General features: G+C 49.3%; 1 protein-coding gene across 3 annotated transcripts in view; it reads right to left on the bottom strand.

The window, feature by feature from the left end:
- The window catches only part of CEP350 (centrosomal protein 350), a 72,648-nt gene that overhangs the window by 29,473 nt on the left and 19,895 nt on the right, over positions 1 to 23,280 (bottom strand). For 2 of the 3 annotated variants that reach the window (XM_040408473.1, XM_040408475.1), the window contains exons 6-13: positions 19,903 to 20,348; positions 14,378 to 14,491; positions 14,058 to 14,165; positions 13,661 to 13,969; positions 11,547 to 12,157; positions 9,964 to 10,085; positions 7,543 to 8,465; positions 7,318 to 7,465 (exon numbers count right to left, since the gene is read on the bottom strand). In XM_040408473.1, coding sequence (XP_040264407.1) covers positions 7,318 to 7,465; positions 7,543 to 8,465; positions 9,964 to 10,085; positions 11,547 to 12,157; positions 13,661 to 13,969; positions 14,058 to 14,165; positions 14,378 to 14,491; positions 19,903 to 20,348 — 2,781 coding nt within the window. The remainder of the gene's footprint in view (positions 1 to 7,317; positions 7,466 to 7,542; positions 8,466 to 9,963; positions 10,086 to 11,546; positions 12,158 to 13,660; positions 13,970 to 14,057; positions 14,166 to 14,377; positions 14,492 to 19,902; positions 20,349 to 23,280) is intronic. The other variant, XM_040408474.1, reaches the window with a different exon arrangement.

Genomic DNA, 23,280 nt, shown 5'->3' with positions numbered 1-23,280 from the left:
CGCTCTGGTGGAATGAGCAGCGACACCGAAAGGCGGAACCTTGCCCCTGGTGCGGTAACCTCAACAATAGCCAATTGATGAAGCGGGCGAAAGCCACCTTGGAGGCCAGCAACCCTATGCGCAGACCTTCCATTACCACAAAGAGTCCGAGCGCCGAAAGGAGCCGGTGATCTCCAAGTAAATCTTCAAGGCCCGAACAACGTCCAAGCAGCGCAGTGTCCGTTTCCAGGGGTGGGAAGGGGAGAACGATGGCCTCGTCGAGAACAAAGGCAGATACCACCGTCAGAAGGAAGGAAGGGACGGGATGGAGAACAGGCTCGGAACAAGAAAAAAAAAGGCCGCTAATTCAGACACCAGTCTGAGAGACATGATGGCTACGAAGAACAGGACCTACAGGACAGAAGAGAGATCTTCTGTAACGGCTCGAAGGGGGAAGCTTGGAGCGCCGAGAGCACAGTATTTAGTTCCCAGGACGGTAACGGGGGGCAGTTCAGAGGAACCAAGGAGCCACCCCGTGGATGAAGGTCTTGACAGGCCCGAGAGGGGCCAGGGGATACCGGAGGAGGATGGATAGCGCCGACACTTGACCCTTCAAGGAACAGAGTCCCAGTCCCAGGTCCAGGCCGGACTGGAGAAAGGACTGAACCGTGGGGAGAGAAAGGCGGAGTGGGGGAACACCCAGCTTCCCACAGAACCGCAGGTAAGATCTCCAAGTCCGATAATAGATCCTGGACGAAGCACGGCTGAGAGCGAAAACCAGAGAGCTCGCTGGAAATCGCCTAGGCAAGCGAGAGAAGAAAAAAAACAACGTGATCAGGCGCAGACCAGTAGCACGGGCGGAAGAGTCCAGCAAAGCTGGTCCATCGGCCCACGAGCAACTTCGTCCCGTAGCACCTGGAGTGGGGGAGTAGAAGAGCGGACGGAAGGAACCGAAGGGGTCCGTCCAGTAACCGACAGATGCCAGGACAAGTCAGGCTAAAGTCCATGTCGATGGTGCAACCGGAGGAAGGGGTTCTACCATTCCTGTGAGGGAGATTTAAGGACAATCATTGACTGAAGAGTAGTCCTCAAGCAGGGACAACAGCAGGAAGGGATGAAGATGGCGTTGCTGTAGAACGCAATGCAGCTACCCCCAGTAAAACAGGAAGATAGTAGTCGCGGAACAAAAAAACGGCGGGTAAGGCAACTAACCTCGAGACGGATGAGGTATAAATTGAGGGCACCATCACTACCTCAGACCCGAGCGAACGGATTACCAGTACAGGGAGTGAGAGACTACGGCCTACCAGTTAAGGGCCAATATGGCAGGAATAGAAGGTAAGTGCCGGAAGCGCTACCGTTACTACTGTAGAGACCCAGATTGAAGCCTGGGGGTCAACTTACCGAGAAGGTAAGTTTACAGCAGGACCCCCACCTAGAACGGAAAAACGCAACCTGTCACCTAAGTGTGAGGACAGAATGCAGTAGGCACGTTAAGTGGGCACACGGCAAGTACAGCTAGTGTGAACGAGGGAGTCTGTCCGAGGTAACAACAGGAACTCCGGAACCATCCAAGTCAACAACCATACTCTCCCGAGGAGAGGGCTGTGAAGGAACAGCCTCTGAAGCCTGACCAGGGCAGAAGCCACATCGGAGGATATGCCCTGAGCAGGAGCCAAAACAGAGCCGGCGAGAAGAAGCAGTCGAGGCAGACGCCGGCATAACCCCTCCTAACCGAAAGGAGGAGTGGGTAACAGGGTAGTCAGAGTAGGACAGCTCAAAGGCAAAACACCCGATACTCCGTGTCGCCCGGCTCACAGCCTCGCAGAAGGCGAACATCCTGAAGAACCCAAGGTGGAGGTCCCCCGGACCTGGCATAACCGAAGCACCCGAGAGAAGTTGGGAGACCCTCTAAAGGAGAACGACCCAAACCTGGCAGCAGAGCGGCACTAAAGTGCAGAAGGCGCCCATAGGAACAACTCATACCACACCACATCCGAAGAGGAGGGAATGGTAGTAGGTGAGGGAACCGTAGTCCCGCCAGAGCCAATGTAGAATTCGAAGGGCGCTGCAGACAGCCCTCTCGTCCATGAGACCGCTTGCGCAGGGAAGCAAAGCAGGAGGACGAAATGGGTACGCATCCAGGAGCCATGAACACTCCACGGGTGGAAGGGCCAACGAGCATGGTGGATACTGCCACAAGCGGAACCGCAAAATACTGTCCAAACCCGAGAATGAGCACCGCCTAGCTCGGTGCAGGCAGAGAGCAAGTAGACCACGTCCGGACCAGGTGAAAGCAGAATGATCTCTTCGGAGAAGAGTGTAAGGCGTGTGGCTAGCATCGTATCCCAAGAGAAACACATATGTCGCAGGAGGACATGCGTACGGTCAGCCCCGTAAGCAGTGAGAATGCCAACCCAACTACGGGTGGAGAAGGCATATACACTTGTTCCAAAGAGATACCATACACATGTAGAGGCATTAATGATTCTATTTTCATATAGTGCAATACTACTAATTGCCTACTCTTGACATGTGTAATTAATCATGATTAATTACACATGTCAAGAGTAGGCAATTAGTAGTATTGCACTATATGAAAATAGAGAAGGCATATACGACCCATACAAATCACAGAGCGCGCATGAATGTTCACCCACTGTAAATATTCACTCTGGGAAGGGGGCCATCGAGAGAGCCCCACAGTATCTACAGAAGTGCCGCCTGGAAGGGACTAGTACAGTATGCGATGGAACGCAAGCAGTCCGCCTAGAAAAGGGGGATATGCACCTGGCAAACACTGCATTCGGCAAGAGTGTAAAGGCCCGCCTAAGAAGGGGGTGATGCCCAAGACTAGTACCGACTTCAGAGAAGTAGGGCATACCATATTACGCCCAGAAGGGGGTCATGCACATGGCCGCACTGAATCCAGTAGGAACGCAGGAAGTCCGCCTAGGGAAGGGGGACATGCACATGGATACCATCGCATTAAGTGATAGTGTAATAATCCACCTAACACCGTATCCCGTGAGAGTGCAACTACCCCGCCAATGAAGGGGGACATGCACGAGGCTAGCACAGCATGTACAAGGTCAGCCTTGAGTCCCGTGAGTGTGCAAAATTCCGCCTATGGAATGAGGGGCGGTCATGCACATGGCCAGCACAGCATCCAGTGGGAGTGCAAGTATTCCACCCAGGGAAGGGGGTCATGCACGTGGCCAGCACCGCATCCAGTGAGAGTGCAAGCACCCCGCCGATGAAAGGGGGTCATACAAATGGCCAGCAACGTACCAGCGAGAAAACAACCACAGGCAGTGAGCGCATTATGCCGCCTAAGGAAAGGAGGCATGCCCATGGCCGGCAGCGAAGCCAGTGAGCATGCATAATTCCGCCTATGGAAGGAGGTTGTGCACGTGGCCAGCACCTCCAGTGAGAGTGCAGAATTCCGCCTATGGAAGGAGGTCGTGTACATGGCCAGCACCGTAGCCGGTGAAAGTGCAGTATTCCGGCTAGGAAGGGGGTCATGCACAAGGCCAGTACCGTAACCGGTGAGAGTGCGGAATTCCGCCTATAGAAAGGGGTCATGCACCCGGTCGACACTGTACTCGGGGGTTGCAAGATTCCTCCCAGGGAAGGGGGCATGTACTTTGGCCAGCGCCGTGTCCGGGGAGCGCAACATGCCGCCTATGGAAGGGGGGCATGCACATGGCCAGCTCTACCGAGATCAGGCTGCAGTGTCCAGCGTCCATTTTTTGGGAAAATGACACAGCCTCTCTGAGAGGTAGGAAGGGGCCACCATACAGGCCCATGAGGAAGGCCCGGATCTCAGAGGGCCTCCTCTATACGGGAGCCGGCCCATGGAGATGGCCGGTACCTAAGGGTTAACTGGGATCCGGGCCTGGGGGCGGCGCAGCGATCCCCTGGGGGAGGAGGAACCCCCAGGCGGGAAGAATTCGCACCTGGGAGAATGTCCCTCCCCCTGCAATTAAGGCCAACCGGCCGTCGGCCGGGACCTGGAGAGACCAGGAGCGGCGCGAAGGCTTCCGCATGTACATGCTGGCCGCGGGTGCCCACCCCGCAGGTCGGAAGAGTCAGGGGGCCCAGAGAAGAAGGGGCCGGAATTGCGGCCTAGTAGGCCGCAAAGCCGGGGCCTAAATTTGTGGCGCCCGGCCGACCGGAAAGTACCGACAGTCGGCCGGGGTCAGGATGGACCCAGAGCAGCGAGAAGGCGCACGCATGTACATGCCGGCCGTGGGAGCTCACCCCGCGGCCGGAAGAGTCAGGCGACTGGGAGCCCGTGAATCCCCATTGCAGGGGCGGGCAGAGGAGGGTCTGGAGCAGCTTGGCGCGGGCCTCCCGGCCCTGCCGCAGTGAAAAGAGGCAGAGTGGCTATACCATGGCTGCCGCGGAGGAGCGGTGAGGTGACCGCCAATGTCCCATGGAGGTAGAGGGCAGGAGTGGAAGGAGGGGGGGGGGGGGGGAGCTAGGAGCATGGATTGCAGCCCTTGCGACACCCCAGGAGCCAGCCTGCCCGAGTATGCCCCCTGTTACCGAGTATGGGGGTCAGTCACGTAGGAGACCGGGTAAGGGGAAGGGGGGGGGGGGGGGGGCGTTGGGCTGGAGAAGCCACTCTCTCACCATCAGCCGTCGTCACCCTCGGTCCGTTCCAGCAGGGTCGCCCCCTTCAGCTACTGGCACCGTAGTGGTAGGACGCTGGAAGAGGTACTTGCCGTGTAGGCGACCCTTGCACTGGCGGGATGCAGGGGAGCTAGGCTGCCCTGGTCCACCTTGCCTTCTGTGGGGGAGGCAGCAGTGCGGATGACCAGCACTGGCGCAGCCCTGCAGAGCAGGGAGTGTCTTGCCTCCTTGGACACTAAGCAAAAACTGGCAGTCTCTCTCTCCAGGCTGAGGGTATAGCTGATGGAGGAGGGGCTTAACAGTTTTCACTTAGTGTCTCGCCTCCTAGGGAGCTGAGCTATACCCAAGGTCTTCTGTGTCCCCCAAGGAAAATGGGAGAGAAAAGGAAGCCACTGCTGTCCAAAAAAAACATTGCTGCACATTTACAGTTTGCACAAGAGCACCTGGATGTTCCACAGCAGTACTGGCAAAATATTCTGTGGACAGATGAAACCAAAGTGGAGTTGTTTGGAAGAAACACACAACACTATGTGTGGAGATAAAGAGGCACAGCACACCAACATCAAAACCTCATCCCAACTGTGAAGTATGGTGGTGGGGGCATCATGGTTTGGGGCTGGTTTGCTGCGTCTGGGCCTGGACAGATTGCTATCATCGAAGGAAAAATGAATTCCCAAGTTTATCAAGACATTTTGCAGGAGAACTTAAGGCCATCTGTCCACCAGCTGAAGCTCAACAGAAGATGTGTGTTGCAACAGGACAACGACCCAAAGCATAGAAGTAAATCAACAACAGAATGGCTTAAACAGAAGAAAGTACACCTTCTGGAGTGGCCCAGAGTCCTGACCTCAACCTGATTGAGATGCTGTGGCATGACCTCAAGAAAGCGATTCACACCAGACATCCCAAGAATATTGCTGAACTGAAACAGTTCTGTAAAGAGGAATGGTCAAGAATTATTCCTGACCGTTGTGCACGTCTGATCTGCAACTACAGGAAACGTTTGGTTGAAGTTATTGCTGCCAAAGGAGGTTCAACCAGTTATTAAATCCAAGGGTTCACATACTTTTTCCACCTGCACTGTGAATGTTTACATGGTGTGTTCAATAAAAACATGGTAACATTTAATTCTTTATGTGTTATTAGTTTAAGCAGACTGTGACATTGTCTATTGTTGTGACTTAGATGAAGATCAGATCACATTTTATGACCAATTTGTGCAGAAATCCATATCATTCCAAAGGGTTCACATACTTTTTCTTGCAACTGTATGTAACTAGCTGACCTGTTACATGTGCGCTTGGCAGCTGAAGACATCTGTGTTGGTCCCATGTTCATATCTGCCCGCATTGCTGAGGAAAATGATGTTTGAATATATGCAAATCAGCCTCTAGGAGCAATGGGGGGCTTTGAGGTTACATCGAGAGGCTCAGTTCTCTCTGTAACTGCCGCACCCTCTGGACTTTGATTGACGGGGACAGCAGTGGAAATGTCATCACACCTGGCCCTGTCAATCAAATGAAGAGGGTATGGCAGTTCCAGAGAGAGCGGAGCCTCTAAGTGTAACAGCAACTCGCCCAAGGCTCCTTTGCATATATTAAAACATAATTTTTCTCAGCAATGCGGACACGTATGAACACGGAACCAACACAGATGCCTTCCTATGCGCATACAGTACAGACCAAAAGTTTGGACACACCACCTCATTCAAAGAGTTTTCTTTATTTTCATCACTATGAAGGCATCAAAACTATGAATTAACACATGTGGAATTATATACATAACAAACAAGTGTGAAACAACTGAAAATATGTCATATTCTAGGTTCTTCAAAGTAGCCACCTTTTGCTTTGATTACTGCTTTGCACACTCTTGGCATTCACTTGATGAGCTTCAAGAGGTAGTCCCCTGAAATGGTCTTCCAACAGTCTTGAAGGAGTTCCCAGAGATGCTTAGCACTTGTTGGCCCTTTTGCCTTCACTCTGCGGTCCAGCTCACCCCAAACCATCTCGATTGGGTTCAGGTCCGGTGACTGTGGAGGCCAAGTCATCTGGCGCAGCACCCCATCACTCTCCTTCATGGTCAAATAGCCCTTACTTTCAAAGTTTTTCCCAATTTTTCGGCTGACTGACTTTCATTTCTTAAAAGTAATGATGGCCACTCATTTTTATTTACTTAGCTGCTTTTTTCTTCCATAATACAAATTCTAACAGTCTATTCAGTAGGACTATCAGCTGTGTATCCACCTGACTTCTCCTCAACGCAACTGATGGTCCCAACCCCATTTAAGGCAAGAAATCCCACTTATTAAACCTGACAGGGCACACCTGTGAAGTGAAAACCATTTCAGGGAACTACCTCTTGAAGCTCATCAAGACAATTCCAAGAGTGTGCAAAGCAGTAATCAAAGCAAAAGGTGGCTACTTTGAAGAACCTAGAATATGACATATTTTCAGTTGTTTCACACTTGTTTGTTATGTATATAATTCCACATGTGTTAATTCATAGTTTTGATGCCTTCAGTGTGAATCTACAATTTTTCATAGTCATGAAAATAAAGAAAACTCTTTGAATGAGAAGGTGTGTCCAAACTTTTGGTCTGTACTGTAGATCGGCCCGTTTCATAGCTACAAATCTGCTGACAGAAGCCCTTTGACCTTTCAGACAAGGGATGTCATTGTAAACTTGAATAAAAGTAACCTTTGATGAGCCTCTTTCCGAGAATCTGTTGCTGACTCGCTAACTTGGGATGAAATAAAGTCATCAGCATAGGAGAGACTGTTCTGAGGACTACCGGCTGACGATGCAGACTGGACACCTGGCTCATTTTCTTCATATCCATTAAGATCTATAAAAGACAAACATTTTAAATCTTTCTTTGGTAAAGCAATGGGTAATGCTTAAACCTTGCACCTCTCCGCTCACCTCTTCCTTGTTGCTGTAGAGTCCTGGTAAAGATATTGATAACGCTATAAGTACTTCCTTTAGTCAACTCTTCCCACGAACCTTGGAAATCAGGTCTCACATTGGAAGCCAGTGGAGAATATTTATTGGCTTCCCTCTGGAATTCAGCAAGTGGAGCAAAAGACTTGTAATCCTTGATACAATACTCCTTACTTTTAAGAGTTTCTGCTGGGGGAAGAAGTGATGCGTGTCTAGGTTGACCTTCTCCTTCAGAGAAGCTGTCTTCACTCAAAATGGGCCCTTCACTGATGGAGCTAGTACTGGAATTAGGAGTAGGGGTTGCTTTCCTCTGAGATCCTGAGGGCATCAAGCTCTGTTCATGTTGTTGTGCCCTGCTTTTTTCCTCCTTGTCATCATACCTCTCAAGTGAAGCAGACGGGTGCGCAGGTAACTCCTCAGGAAGCTTCCTGTATAGATGGCTAGCCCCAGGAAGGTCATCCTGGGAGAAATGACTAGAACATGTACTGAGCATTTTCTGAATCCTATTAGAGAATGCATCCACTCTGCTCTCTTTTTCTGGAGGACTGTCTGGTTTTTGCCATGCTGTTCTTACCAATGGTTTTAAGTCAGGTTCAGAGGACCAAGCTATTGGCAAGGTTAGCGACCCACCAGCCAACTTTTTAGCTTCATTTTCAATTCTAGACGACAGAGACATTGCTGTCGCCTTTAAAGACTCTATACGATTCAAATTGCTCTTAAAATCACTGGATGTCTTGAACTGTACATTTGTCCTCTGACTCGCTGGAAACATATTCACAGCATTTTTCCTTGGGTTGAGCAGAGATTCCAAGTCCTTAGGAAGAGCAAGAAACTGAGATTGAGGTAATGTGCCCTTTGGTGCCAGCTTGTCTGGTTGAGGACAGTATGCCTCCATAAGGTCACTCCTGAAATGATATAGGCATTGCTATGAAGTTCATCAGATCATTAGCAACATAAAAAAACTACAAGAAATGAACATAAATGTATAAAATAAAGAGTTGTCCTCATGTTTCATATTGCTACCAAGTGTTTTCTATGAAGAGATATTCCAACTTTTAGACACTGAAGACCTATCCTCCAGATAGGTTATTGATATCAGATCGGTGAGGGTTCAACACCCAGGACCCCCAACCAATCAGAAGTTTTCGGCAGCTGCCAGTGACGAAAACTAAACAGTGGATGGATCAGGAAGCAGCAGACTGCGTCCACTGTGTAGGGGCCGTGCTGCAGCTTAGATTGGGAGCCGAGATGTCGTACGTCGGCATGGCCACTATACAGTGGACAGACCTTACTGCGTCCAGCTCCGTCCACTGTTGTGCTTCCACCTGCTGAAAACTGCTAATTTGCTGGGAAGTCCAGCGTCAGCCCCACTAGTCTAAGACTGATTACCTATACGAAGGATAAAAGGGCATGCAGAGTATCAATGTGCAAACAAGCATCAACTTCAATTGGGAATGATTTTTGGGGATTTTAAATTCTTTTAAAATAATGATCACAAAATTTGGAACCTAACTACCTGGACACTCCAGACTCTCTCACATCTTTCAAAAAGCAACCTGAAGCTTACAACCTGCACACACCCTGTCTACAATATTAATAGCTCCAACATATTTCACTGTGTTTTCCAATTCGGGAAGTAACAAAGGTTCACACATTATCTACATAAGCTACTAGTTCCACCTACTATCTCTCTCTCTCTCCCCTCCTCGATTGTAAACCCTCATGGACATTGCGATCTCTCTTTCGGCAAAAATCTACCACTCTGTAAAGGCCATGTGTTTATGGTTCGTTTATGTATTTATATGCTCTGCATCTGGTATATACTGCACCCAGGAAGTTAATGGCGATAGAGTATAAGTATGCTAATAGAAGTTACATGACTCACCAAATGCCCCAAACTTTGTATGTGCGTTTTTCTCTTATGAAAAGTCAGCCTTTAATATTTAAAGGGGTTGTCCACAATTTAAGTATAGTTCCAGTGAAGAGAACTATACTTGCCTGCTCCCAGTCGCTCTTTTCCAGGTCCGTGGGTCCTAGGGCTGTCTTCACTACACTTTCAGTCCCCGCATATAATCTTCATGCACCGAAGTGGTGATGTATCCCAAAGCAATATGCGACTGAGCAGAGACATGCCACTAGGTAACAACCACTGAGGCCAGTCGGCTGCAGCGGTGCATGTGATCCCGTCCTTGCAGAAAGTGAACATGCTGGGACCGGAAGGGCAGTTAAGACAGCCCAGGACCCATGAAGCCTGAATGGCAGGTAAGCATAGTTCCCTTAACATGAAATGCAAGGTAGGGTGGGGATTTGAAAAATAAGCAAATCGTGGACAACCCCTTTAAGAAGGATTAAGAAAAACACTAGGAATTTCAGTTTTTCCAAACTGCATGTGTAAAGTCTCACCTGAGAAGAGGCTGTAGAGGCTCAGAGAGAGAGAGGTCACTACTGGAAGAGGCACTAGGTGGTCTCTCTTGGCCCTTGTTCTCTTTGTCAGATTCACCAGAAGGCTGATACAATGGTTTAATCTTAAAAAGAAGAAAAGTTAGTGTTTAAAGTTTGCAAGACTGCAGTTGACCATATAAAATCAAAAAAGTAGTCTGAACTAGGGGTGGGCGATATAAACGATATATGATATTATCGCCAATAAATTCGGGCAACGATATAGATTTTAGCTATATCGCCATATCGTGGTAGGTGACCACGGAGCGGTAGTGAATTGAAGAAGCTTCTCACTCACTGCTCCGTGGCCTCCAGACTCTGCACCGCGCTGCACTGGGCAGGGCCTTGCGTGCACACATAGTCAGCACGCGGCCTGACGCTGTGTGAGATGTCAGGTCCCTCCCAGTACATGCTGGGAAGAAGACGCGGTCCGTCCCCTGCAAACTCCATCAGCCAGCCATGCACCCTGCAGGAAAGGTAAGTATATTAGCAGGGGCCCAAATCTACCGGGGGGGTGGGAGGGTGGATGGCTATGGCATGGGGCTGATGGTGCTGGCTGGGGGACATGATGATGGTGGCAATGATATGGGGCTGATGGCGCTGGCTGGGGGACATGGATGATGATGGCCATGTAATTTGTACACATACAGAAGAAAATAATATATCATGATATATCGTTATATCGCACATGCTTCAAATTATATTGCGATATAGATTTTAGGCCATATCGCCCAGCCCTAGTCTGAACTCACCAATATATGCAAGCTGCGTCAGCAATTTCACGTGTAGAGGACCGGCTGGCTGCCCTCTAACACAGGGATGCCCAATCTCCAGCCCTCCAGCTGTTGCAAAACTACAACTCCCAACTTGCTCTGATTGCTGTAGGCTGTCCGGGCATGCTGGGATTTCTAGTTTTGCAACAGCTGAAGGGCCGCAGGTTGGGCATCCCTGCCCTAACATGTATTGTTCCCTTTTGAGATAGTGGTTTTTGGGATTTTAATATTGATTACCTATCCTCCGCATAGGTCATTAAAATGAGATTGGCGGGGGTCTGACACCTGGCACCCCCATCGATCAACTGTTTGAAGAGGAAGCTGTGCTTGGGCGAGTGCTGCCTTCCCTTCATTGTTTACCTGCTCCCTGTCGACATTGCAGCGGCGAGCAAGTGTAATTACAAGCCGTCCCATTCACTTTCTATTACACTTAAATAGGAAGGAGCCCTCCCATAGAAGTGAATGGGACAGCTTCTCGTAATTAGACCATCTCACTGTTGCAATGTCGACAGCGAAAAGGTAAACAAGTAAGCGAAATCAGCGCTCGTCCAGGGACAGCCTTCTCTTCAAACAGCTGATCGGCGGGGTTGCCGGGTGTAGGACCCCTGATGATCTGATATTGAGGATAGGTCATCAATATTAAAATCCAGGAAAACCCCTTTAAGCTACTGCCAGGAGTGGCATATTCCCCACTGAAATAAAAATGCATGCTTGGCACAGCAAGGTTATGGTGGAATCAGCTGAAATGGACTGAGGCCAGGCATGACAATTTACCTGTTTCCCTTGCTCTGTCTGTGGAGGCCAAGTTTCACCTAGTAGCAATTTGCTATAAGTGTCCTGTGGTCGAGGTAAATTCAAATCCACAGATTTGCTTGAAACTGGTTCTTCGGTTTCCTTTTCTCTTGAAACGGGTGCAACATTTTTTGCTTTGCTGAAAGCCTCTCTTTGTTTCTGATAAAGCTCTTGCAGGCGTTTATTCTTCTGTTCCTCTGCCTGCCGCTGAGCCGCTCTCTGCTCATTCTGCTTCTTTTTCCTTTCTTCCTGCTGGCGCATAATATACAGCCGGACCTGTTCAGAGTCATAGTGTCTCCTTTTAGAAGAACTGTGGGGTTCCTCAGAGACCTGTCTCTTCTGAGACTTCCTTTTGGTTGGACTGTGACTTCTCTTTTGGGTTTGCTTTGAACCATCTAAACTACTATCTAACTGCAGATCGTCTAAAATGCCTCTGATTTCAAGTGGCAGGAAATCTTTCTTCACTTCTGTAGACAAATCCTCATGGTTGGGCTCCTCCACAGAGTGGGAATTTCTGTTTTTGCTTGTAGTGTCCATTTGGCTTCTAGTAGACTTTTGAGCTTGACGTGAATCTGAGTGGCTTGAGGAGCTTCCTGCATACAATAAAAACATTAAAAATCAAGACGTGGCTGGTACCCGAAATGGAATTAATGATGGAAAGACAAGAGGACAAACTGATGTTTTTGACTGTCAGTTTTACCACTTAAGGGTCCATTCACACGTCCGTAGTGTATTGTGGATCCGCAATACACCCGGGCGCCCCCCCCCCCCCATAGAACTGCCTATTCTTGTCCGCAATTGTGGACAAGAATAGGACATGTTCTATTTTTTTCCGGAGCCACGGACCGGAAGATCGGGAGTGCGCTTCGGAAATGCGGATGCGGACAGCACACTGTGGACGTCTGAATGGACCCCAAGTGTTGCCTACTGTAAACTTCCAGTGGGTGGTAGCCTGAACGATCATAAAGTTTAGGTTTCGTTTTTACATATACAGAGGTCAATGGTGATCACCCTAATTGCCAGGATGTTGGTGACAGAAGGGATGTTGGTGATCACATTAGACCAAGTAGAGTTTTAATAATAGGGGTCTTTTTTAAGGAGACACACAACGTAAGGAAAAAAAAAAAAAAAAGTTAAAAAGTAAATATGGTCCACACCATTCATGGCAATAGCTACAGCTTAAAGGGGTATTCCCATCTTAGACAATGGGGGCATATCATTGTCTGATAGGTGCGGGTCCCACCGCTGGGACCTGCACCTATAACTAGAACGGAGCAGGGAGTGTTGTGGCTGGAGGACCACAGATTTCCCGGGGTCGGTCCACCACCAAGCGCTAATCCCCGCCTCTCCCATAGAAGTGAATGGGAGTGTGCCGCGCATGCGCGGCCCATGCTCCTATTCATTTCTATGGGGCAGGCGGCAATAGCCGAACCAGCGCTCGGCTATTTTCGGCGGCCCCATAGAAATGAATGGAGGGAGGCTGCGCATGCGCAGTACGCTCTCCTTCACTTTTGGGGCTCCGTTCTCGATATAGGTGCGGATCCCAGCGGTGGGACCCGCACTTCTAAAACAATGGGGGCATATCCTAGCGATATGCCCCCATTGTCTGAGATGAGAATAAGTACTCTTCATATTGATGGCACAAATATGAAGTCTATTTAAGGCCAGTTTCACTATGTGGGTCCACAATTAGGCCGCAAGTAAGGATCTAATAACACAAAAGAACAGCATTAAAGGAATCTGAGATGCTACTAGTACAGGTCATTTCACCAGCAGTCAAAGCAGGACCTGAAGTCATATTATGGGTGCAACAACGCTCCATTATTTATTACACTCAAGTGAGAAACTGGCCTTAGGGCTGCATTACGTGAAAACACTTTCATTTTGTATATAAAGCTAATAAAATAAAGCCACTACACTACAAAATGATGGTGAAATTACATTGAAAAAGTTATATTTGTTAAAACAAACTAGATAAACTGTAGGCTAAAAGCTATATCTGACCTGGGAGGTTGGGCACTAAAAGAAATGGGACTGGAAGAAGCTACAGCAATATAATATACAAAGAGGAAGATTCCTACAGGTGGTTTCCAAACCTGGTTTAATGAGCCTGTCAATATCTTCTCTAGGCGCCTCTCTGGACCGGCCTTTTTCTTGTATTAGGCGCTCACTTGACTTGGAACGCTTTTCCTTCTGTCGCTCACTGGGCGCAGTCCTTTTGTCAGTGTTTTTCTCTTTTGATCCTGGTCTCTTGGCGTCCTGACCATCAGTCGATGAGGCCACTTTCAATGCTTGACGGTCATTAGATTGAGACTTTGATTCTCTCTCAACCTTGGGTGCAGGGCCTAAGATCTGCTTGATCAATTTCTGTCCATCCCTCCATGACGATGTGCTGATTATGTGTCCTGTAAGGTTCATAGAATGAAGAATTACACTTTAAATTCCAGCTAGAGACAGATTTATAAAACACACTTAAGATGCATTTCTTTTTACCAGTCTTCCCATCAGGACTTGCTCCACCATCTTCTGCCAATCTCTGAACTTTCCGCACTGGTCTGGATGTTCTCTTTGCCTGTGACTTCTCATTGGACGGAATTCCTTCTGTGGGTAAAGATTAACTTAAAACATCACAATGCCCATCTATAACCCACCTCAAAAATGATTTGCTCTGTCCGTCTTATTAAATGCTCCTGTAGAAACACTAAGCACTCATCTTCTTAGACATTTCTTAACTTCTTTCCTTCCCTGCAAACACTGCTCATGACAATCTTTCCCTGATAATTCCTGTGAATACACCTGCCACAGACACTCACCCTGGCATGAAGCTGGCAATGTGCCATGCAACTGCACACTTAAGTTCTGAAATTCAGCTTCCTGCCAAACTTTGCCATCTGGGGTACGAATTTTTGTTTCTGGAGGGTTAAAACCTATGAAAATAAAATGGAATAAATTGAAAATGAATCCTTATCCTCCAATATAAAATACAATCATCACCAGAAAAGGCCATGACAGTTATACATTAATATCAGGTGAATTACCCTATTTTTTGCTCCACAAGACGCACTCCATCAGGTCACAGTGCAGCGTGGCACTAGCAGAAGAGCAGGAAAAGCTTGCTGGATGTTGCGAGTGGAGGTGCCATCTCATCCGAAGCAGGAGAGGTAAGATCTTTTATTTTATGTCTGATCTGAGGTCTGATGAGGAATGGGGGTCTGATGTGAGGTCTGATGAGGCTTGGGGATACGATCTGAGAGTCTGATCTGAGATATGATGAGGATTGGGGGTTTGATTTAAGGCCTGATTATTTTTTTTTTCTTATTTTCCTCTTCTAAATCCTAGGTGCGTCTTATGGTCCTTTGTTTCATCAGCACAGTGTGCATATGCCTAATGCTGCTGGAGAACAGCCCTGAACCCTTCCCCTGGTGAGTTTCGATTTTCATTTACTATTTGGTCTGGTTTAGAAAATCCATCTTAAGTATTTAGGGCATCTATCATGGGGAGTTTTACAAAAATTTCTCTCATTCAGGAGGACCCAACATGTCCTGTGAATGGGTCCTGGGTAGAGGTTGCGCTACATTTTTTCTGGAAGAGTAAAAATACTCCTCTTACCATTTTTGAGGAGTATTTTTAGCCGATGAGGAGTACGAAAGTGACAGTAATTCAGATAGTTAATACGAAGGCCTACATAACATTAAGGAGTTGCTATTTATGCAGGGAAACCATTACAAGTATCTAGAACTGTCTACAATGCATAAATAGCAAATTTAGACAATTTTAAATTTAGCTGATGTCACTGTTGCGCTGAGGGGGTCGGCGCCACTGAGGTCACTGTTGCGCTGAGGGGGTCGGCGCCACTGAGGTCACTGTTGCGCTGAGGGGGTCGGCGCCACTGAGGTCACTGTTGCGCTGAGCGGGTCGGCGCCACTGAGGTCACTGTTGCGCTGAGGGGGTCGGCGCCACTGAGGTCACTGTTGCGCTGAGGGGGTCGGCGCCACTGAGGTCACTGTTGCGCTGAGGGGGTCGGCGCCGCTGAGGTCACTGTTGCGCTGAGGGGGTCGGCGCCGCTGAGGTCACTGTTGCGCTGAGGGGGTCGGCGCCGCTGAGGTCACTGTTGCGCTGAGGGGGTCGGCGCCGCTGAGGTCACTGTTGCGCTGAGGGGGTCGGCGCCGCTGAGGTCACTGTTGCGCTGAGGGGGTCGGCGCCGCTGAGGTCACTGTTGCGCTGAGGGGGTCGGCGCCACTGAGGTCACTGTTGCGCTGAGGGGGTCGGCGCCACTGAGGTCACTGTTGCGCTGAGGGGGTCGGCGCCACTGAGGTCACTGTTGCGCTGAGGGGGTCGGCGCCACTGAGGTCACTGTTGCGCTGAGGGGGTCGGCGCCACTGAGGTCACTGTTGCGCTGAGGGGGTCGGCGCCACTGAGGTCACTGTTGCGCTGAGGGGGTCGGCGCCACTGAGGTCACTGTTGCGCTGAGGGGGTCGGCGCCACTGAGGTCACTGTTGCGCTGAGGGGGTCGGCGCCACTGAGGTCACTGTTGCGCTGAGGGGGTCGGCGCCACTGAGGTCACTGTTGCGCTGAGGGGGTCGGCGCCACTGAGGTCACTGTTGCGCTGAGGGGGTCGGCGCCACTGAGGTCACTGTTGCGCTGAGGGGGTCGGCGCCGCTGAGGTCACTGTTGCGCTGAGGGGGTCGGCGCCACTGAGGTCACTGTTGCGCTGAGGGGGTCGGCGCCACTGAGGTCACTGTTGCGCTGAGGGGGTCGGCGCCACTGAGGTCACTGTTGCGCTGAGGGGGTCGGCGCCACTGAGGTCACTGTTGCGCTGAGGGGGTCGGCGCCACTGAGGTCACTGTTGCGCTGAGGGGGGTCGGCGCCACTGAGGTCACTGTTGCGCTGAGGGGGTCGGCGCCACTGAGGTCACTGTTGCGCTGAGGGGGTCGGCGCCACTGAGGTCACTGTTGCGCTGAGGGGGTCGGCGCCACTGAGGTCACTGTTGCGCTGAGGGGGTCGGCGCCACTGAGGTCACTGTTGCGCTGAGGGGGTCGGCGCCACTGAGGTCACTGTTGCGCTGAGGGGGTCGGCGCCACTGAGGTCACTGTTGCGCTGAGGGGGTCGGCGCCACTGAGGTCACTGTTGCGCTGAGGGGGTCGGCGCCACTGAGGTCACTGTTGCGCTGAGGGGGTCGGCGCCACTGAGGTCACTGTTGCGCTGAGGGGGTCGGCGCCACTGAGGTCACTGTTGCGCTGAGGGGGTCGGCGCCACTGAGGTCACTGTTGCGCTGAGGGGGTCGGCGCCACTGAGGTCACTGTTGCGCTGAGGGGGTCGGCGCCACTGAGGTCACTGTTGCGCTGAGGGGGTCGGCGCCACTGAGGTCACTGTTGCGCTGAGGGGGTCGGCGCCACTGAGGTCACTGTTGCGCTGAGGGGGTCGGCGCCACTGAGGTCACTGTTGCGCTGAGGGGGTCGGCGCCACTGAGGTCACTGTTGCGCTGAGGGGGTCGGCGCCACTGAGGTCACTGTTGCGCTGAGGGGGTCGGCACCACTGAGGTCACTGTTGCGCTGAGGGGGTCAGCACCACTGAGGTCACTGTTGCGCTGAGGGGGGGTCAGCACCACTGAGGTCACTGTTGCTCTGAGGGGGTCAGCACCACTGAGGTCACTGTTATAGTGATTTTATGAGGTTTAAAGGGTTTGTTCTAAGATCGATATTTATCACCTGTCGTTAAAGAGGACCCTTCACCTCTCCCGATTTGTCTGTTTTGGTAACTACTTGCACCCCCCATGTAATAACAATCTTGGAGCATCTATTCTTATGACCTTATGTTGCACCATTCCTCTGTTATTCCTGCTATTAGTTATGAATGACTTGCTAGCAGCATGCAGTGAAGGTCCAGATGGGGGATGTCCCTGCACAGCCTGAAATTATTCAATCAGTGCTGTCAACTGGTAACACCCAGCTGGACTTTTATTGCAGACTACTAGCAATTTGTTCATAAGTTCTAGTAGTAATATTAGAGGAATGGTACAATATAGAGTCACACGAATTTATTCCTCAGAATTGTTATTGCATGGGAAATGCAAGTCGTTACTAAAACAGACATCTCCCCTTCAAGTACATGGTAGCTGGGGGTCCTTCCTTGGTTATCATGTTCTAGTGTTCTCTGGGTCAAGTATGTATAGGTAAATAGTGTTGATCTTGGGACAATCCCTTAAATTTTTGCTACTGTTTCTGTGCATCTGGTCACTGGGGTTTGCCATTCATCATGTGGCCATTGCTGCCCACCAAAGTTACGTTCTTGTAGACGAGCTCTCAGATGGGTATGTCGGTGCCACCGGGGCTGTTGGTAGACACTGAAGAGACCTGAGGCACTGGCGGAGCAGGACACCGGCACAATGGATGGTGGTGCATACTGGTGCCATGGACACAAGCGAAAGACCCGGGCACATACCTCTGGTGCCAGGTGCTCGCACCGCCACAGTCACTTGTTGTGGATCTGGATGAGGTCATCACGCAGTGATAACCACCAGGCTCGCCTGTAGATCTAGGGTGCAGCAACCTTTGGCACTCCAGCTGCTGTGAAGCTACAACACCCAGCATGCACACTTGCTCAGCTGTTCTTGTAACTCTTTTCCCAAAGAAGTTAAAGGAGGATACTGGGAGTTGTAGTTTCTGAACAGCTGGAGTGCCGGAGGTTGCTGATCCCTGATCTAGAGGCTGTCATTTTGTGTTATGCTTGATCTTGCTATAAAGGTAAGTTAGTCTTCCATGACCCGGTTGCCCTATCTCATGCCACCAGATAATGCCACATAATTGCCACTACCGCTGTGGTTATTGGATTTTACAATTTTACATCGAAGACTTCATGCGCTTGGCAGAGGGTCTGTATGTCCTGGAGGCTGAAAATGGCCACATGAAGTCCTTGTAGCACCACGTGCCGCCATGCGGCGCCGCATTACATAAGAAATCCTTATAGCAAACAATATCTCTAGTTCAGCGTCTGATGGAACATGCTGCAATGAATAATCCTTGATGGATTCATAGGAAAGCTGACAGGTGACATAGGTAGAGGTCTACGGGTGACCGGTCTGTCCATTATGGAGGTCTCCTGTTGGCGTGTCCAGCGCAGAGACCCTCGCTGACTTCTATAAGCAGGAGACTGAAGCGCTCCGCCACTTTTCCTCACTGCTGAGCGCTGTAGTGAAGACGGACCCCTAGACCTTCTATTGAGGCCGTCTTCAGTACCACACTCAGCAGGGAGGAGAGACAGCACTCGGCTGAGCGCTTCAGACTCATCATTATACACAATTTCAACTTAAAGGGCTTCTGTCACCCCACTAAAGTCATTTTTTTTTGGGGTAGTTAAATTACTTATCCTGCGATATATGAAAATATAATGGCGTTACTTACTTTGATCCAGCAGTTTCTTGTAAAAACTTTTATAATATGTAAATTAGGTCTCTACCAGCAAGTAGGGCGGCTACTTGCTGGTAGCTGCTGCAGAAAACCGCCCCCTCGTCGTGTTGATTGACAGGGCCAGCCGGGATCTCCTCCTCCGGCCGGCCCTGTCGGCATTTCAAAAATCGCGCGCCTGTGTTCATTCGGCGCAGGCGCTCTGAGATGAGGAGGCTCGCCTCCTCAGAACTCCCTCAGTGCGCATGCGCCGATGACATCACCGAAATAGAAGACGAATGAACACAGGCGCGCTATTTTTGAAATGCCGACAGGGCTGGCCGGAGGAGGAGATCCCGGCTGGCCCTGTCAATCAACAAGAGGAGGGGGCGGTTTTCTGCAGCAGCTACCAGCAAGTAGCCGCCCTACTTGCTGGTAGAGACCTAATTTACATATTATAAAAGTTCGTTTTTACAAGAAACTGCTGGATCAAAGTAAGTAACACCATTATATTTTCATATATCGCAGGATAAGTAATTTAACTACCCAAAAAAAAAAAAAAAAGACTTGAGGGGTGACAGAAGCCCTTTAAAATGTGCTTATAGTTTTCACATAGTAAGTATAGCAGTAATGCTATTTACATTTAATCATGTTTCCAGTGTTTGCATGGGTCTTTGCACATGACAGTGTGCTGCTACTTGTAGTCCTTGTTTGCTTTTATATTACAGCCATGGTAACTTGCTCCGGAACCATTTTTCCCATTTATTGAAGATGCTGGTCTAACTTTGTTTTTTTACATAGTATGGAAAAGAAGTCATCACATAGTTTTAGAATAGAGACCATACTAGTCAGTTATATTTCTACAGGAGGCATGTTCAATGAACTGTAGTTCAGTTGGCTCAGTTATATTGCTAAGCAGTACAATACAACAGAAGCATGGCTTTAGGGAATCTTACCTCGATAGGATGGAGCTGGTGGAGCAGATGTTACTTTCCTTGTTTTTGCATTTGTATTGTCTGTGACATTTTTAGTTTCTGGAAGACGTTCTCTGTTATCCCGTTCCTCTGAAAGTTCCCACTGTCTGCGGATTCGCTCTTTCAGCTTCTCTAGTTTGGCATCAGGTTGCCTCTTTTTTAAGGTCTCTAGTCTGTTACTCAATGGGCTGACTGTAGGGTGGTGCTGTGAAGGTTCTGTTGGTGTCATATCTCTGTAATCACTGCTGAGGTCACTTTGAGACCGATGTAATTGCCAATGCAAACTGTCAATGGCTGATCTGTCGTTCAGGTAGCGCACAGTGGTCTCGTCCACAGCAGAAGAACGTGTGCTATCAAAGTCCTTCTCGCCTTGACAAAAGTTCTTTAGTCGGAATCCTGGACTTTTCTCTTCTGAAGACAAGACTTCCCTAAACAAACAAAAAACAAAATGATTACTAGAAAAATCTGTCAAATTAATATAAAGTAATAAAGAAATTGTCACACTGCCTGAAGAACGTACTTAAAAGAAAATAAAGTGTTTATTAATATCTGGTTAAAACAGGAAATAACTGTACATCACTTTCGTGACTATCAGGCTCCAGACTCAGGTGATGTAGTTCAGGAAATAAATATACCCACTACATAACATAAAGTCTGGACTAAATCCTTATCCTGCTGACACGTTGGTGCCAATATATGCTGGAGAAGGAATCAGGACACTGTTCTTATATTTGAACCCGGCACAGGTGCGTTTAGTAGCAGTCCTACCTAGCGTAAATTGCAGAGCAGCTGCAAGTGAATCAAAAGCTGGAAGCGATATTATCTTCCAATCTCATAATCTAGTCGTGTGTGAAACACGTCACACACCATATCAGGGCATTCCAGCATAAAGCATCCACACAGTATTGTTTGATTCTATAGACGCTCACTCGGCTGCCTACATCTGCCTACCCATTCATGCAAGACAGCACTGGGTCTCGGTATCAGACCGCATTCACACTACCAGGTCAGCTGTTGCGCTGCCTGACACTAAGGGTCCATTCACACGTCCGTTGTTTCTTTCCTGATCTGTTCCGTTTTTTGCTGAACAGATCTGGACCAGATCTGGACCCATTCATTTTCAATGGGTCCTGGAAAAAAACGGACAGCTCAATGTCTGATTTTTTTCAGGACCCATTGAAAATGAATGGGTCCAGATCTGGTCCAGATCTGTTCAGCAAAAAACGGAACAGATCAGGAAAGAAACAACGGACGTGTGAATGGACCCTTAGTCTGCACCCTGCCTATGGAGCCGTGTCCTGAGTGCAGATCACCGGCTCAACGCGTTTCAACATGACATGGTCTGCCACGTATCATCAGGAGCATAAGTCTCTCAATAAAGGTAAGCCTGTAGAGCAAAGAATGCCTCACACTTTTGCGTGTCAAGGCTCCAGCGCTAAGATGGCCGTACGAACGCCGAAAAGATATTAGACAAGCCCCGCCCATAGGGGAAGTGTGTGCTAGTCCTCCGCGAATCATGGAGAGGCGAGTCATCCGACGTTCGCCTCCTGATCCGCCCAGCACTCTCGTCACTACACACGCCTCCTCATACTTGCGCAACCTGCGCTAATGTATTAGGGGAACCGAAAGTTGCGGCTACACATATGTCATATAAACGCCTCGTTCCGATGTGGGCATAGTAGAGAACCGTCACAGGTGACAGATCAGTGTCCATATACATCAGTTCTAGAACCATTATATAAAGGATACCCAAACCGGACCTACAACACTGTGTCACCTATCGTCCCTGCGTGTCAATCACCATACCTGTTCTCTGCAATTACATACCTGTCGCAGTGAAAAGGGTAAGGCTTTAAGGGAGACAAGCAGGGGAGAGCAACAACACACTTCTGTGTCTGTCTGTCTACTTAGTAAACAACAGTGGAAGAAACCTTAGTTGTGTCAAGCGGTTGGATTAAATGAAGCAAGCATATGAAATAGCTTCATTCAGAACTCTTGGGTGGATAGTTTGTAACTTAAAAATCCACATTGCTTCTTTCCGGAGTAACAATGTATCAATATCTCCACCACGTATGGATCTATTGATCAGAACAATCCCCTGAACCCGCAAAACATCTGGATTACCGTCATGTGCTTCATGTACATGACGTGACACAGTTGTGTCCCATGAGTTGCAGATATCTGATAGGTGTTCACCTATTCTCCTCCTAAGCTCGCGCCTGGTCTTGCCTACGTACTGTAGGCCGCATTTACAGGTGATCAGGTACACTAAACCCACTGAGGTACATCTAATGAAGGACCGGATATTATATCTCTCCCCAGTTGAAAAACTGGCAAAGGAGTCTCCTTTCATGATGCGTTTGCATATAATACAGGAACCACAGGGGAAGTTAAGGGTTTCTATCGCTTCGTTTGACATATTTAGCTGTCAGACACTAGCGATCCGCTAGTGTCTGCTCTAACAAACCATCCTAATATAACAGTTTATTGTCCTGCCGTTTCGCTAAAAAAAGAACTTATATCTATATGCTAATGAGCCTCTAGGTGCTATGGGGGCGTCATTAGCACCTAGAGGCTCGGTCTACCTTCACAAAATACCGCCGCCCAGCGCGTCCCTCCAGCCCGCCCATCTCCTGCTGAATGCGATCCTCCCCGTGCGCGTCTCTATTCTGCGCATGCGCAGTGAATGTCTGACCGCTTCCCTGCACAGACATCTCCACTGCGCCTGTTCCTCGGAGCACTATGATGTCATCGTCGCAGGCGCAGTGGAGATGTCTAAGCAGGGAAGCGGTCAGACATTCACTGCGCATGCGCAGAATAAAGACGAGCACGGGGAGGATCGCATTCAGCAGGAGATGGGCGGGCTGGAGGGACGGGCTGCAGGGACGCGCTGGGTGGCGGTATTTTGTGAAGGTAGACCGAGCCTCTAGGTGCTAATGACGGCCCCATAGCACCTAGAGGCTCATTAGCATATAGATATAAGTTCTTTTTTTTAGCGAAACGGCAGGACAATAAACTGTTATATTAGGATGGTTTGTTAGAGCAGACACTTGCGGATCGCTAGTGTCTGACAGCTAAATATGTCAAACGAAGTGATAGAAACCCTTTACCTTTCGCTGTATTTTTAAGCCATGTCCCAGGCGTAGGACGTGTATAGAGGCTGTGCACCAATCGATCACGTAAGTTGGAGCCACGTTGATACGTAACAGATGGACGATCAGATATAGAAGATCCAATGTCTGGATCAGACTGGAGGATAGACCAATGATTCTGCAGAATCTCACGGACCTGTCGATAGGACCAGTAATTCACTCCGATTCGCACTCATGGCATGATGGTATGCCTTTTTCAGAGTGTGCT

This window comes from Bufo bufo, chromosome 9 (genome assembly GCF_905171765.1).
Source record: "Bufo bufo chromosome 9, aBufBuf1.1, whole genome shotgun sequence".
Taxonomy (NCBI): Eukaryota; Metazoa; Chordata; class Amphibia; order Anura; family Bufonidae; genus Bufo; species Bufo bufo.
This window is presented reverse-complemented; position numbering and strand designations above follow the sequence as displayed.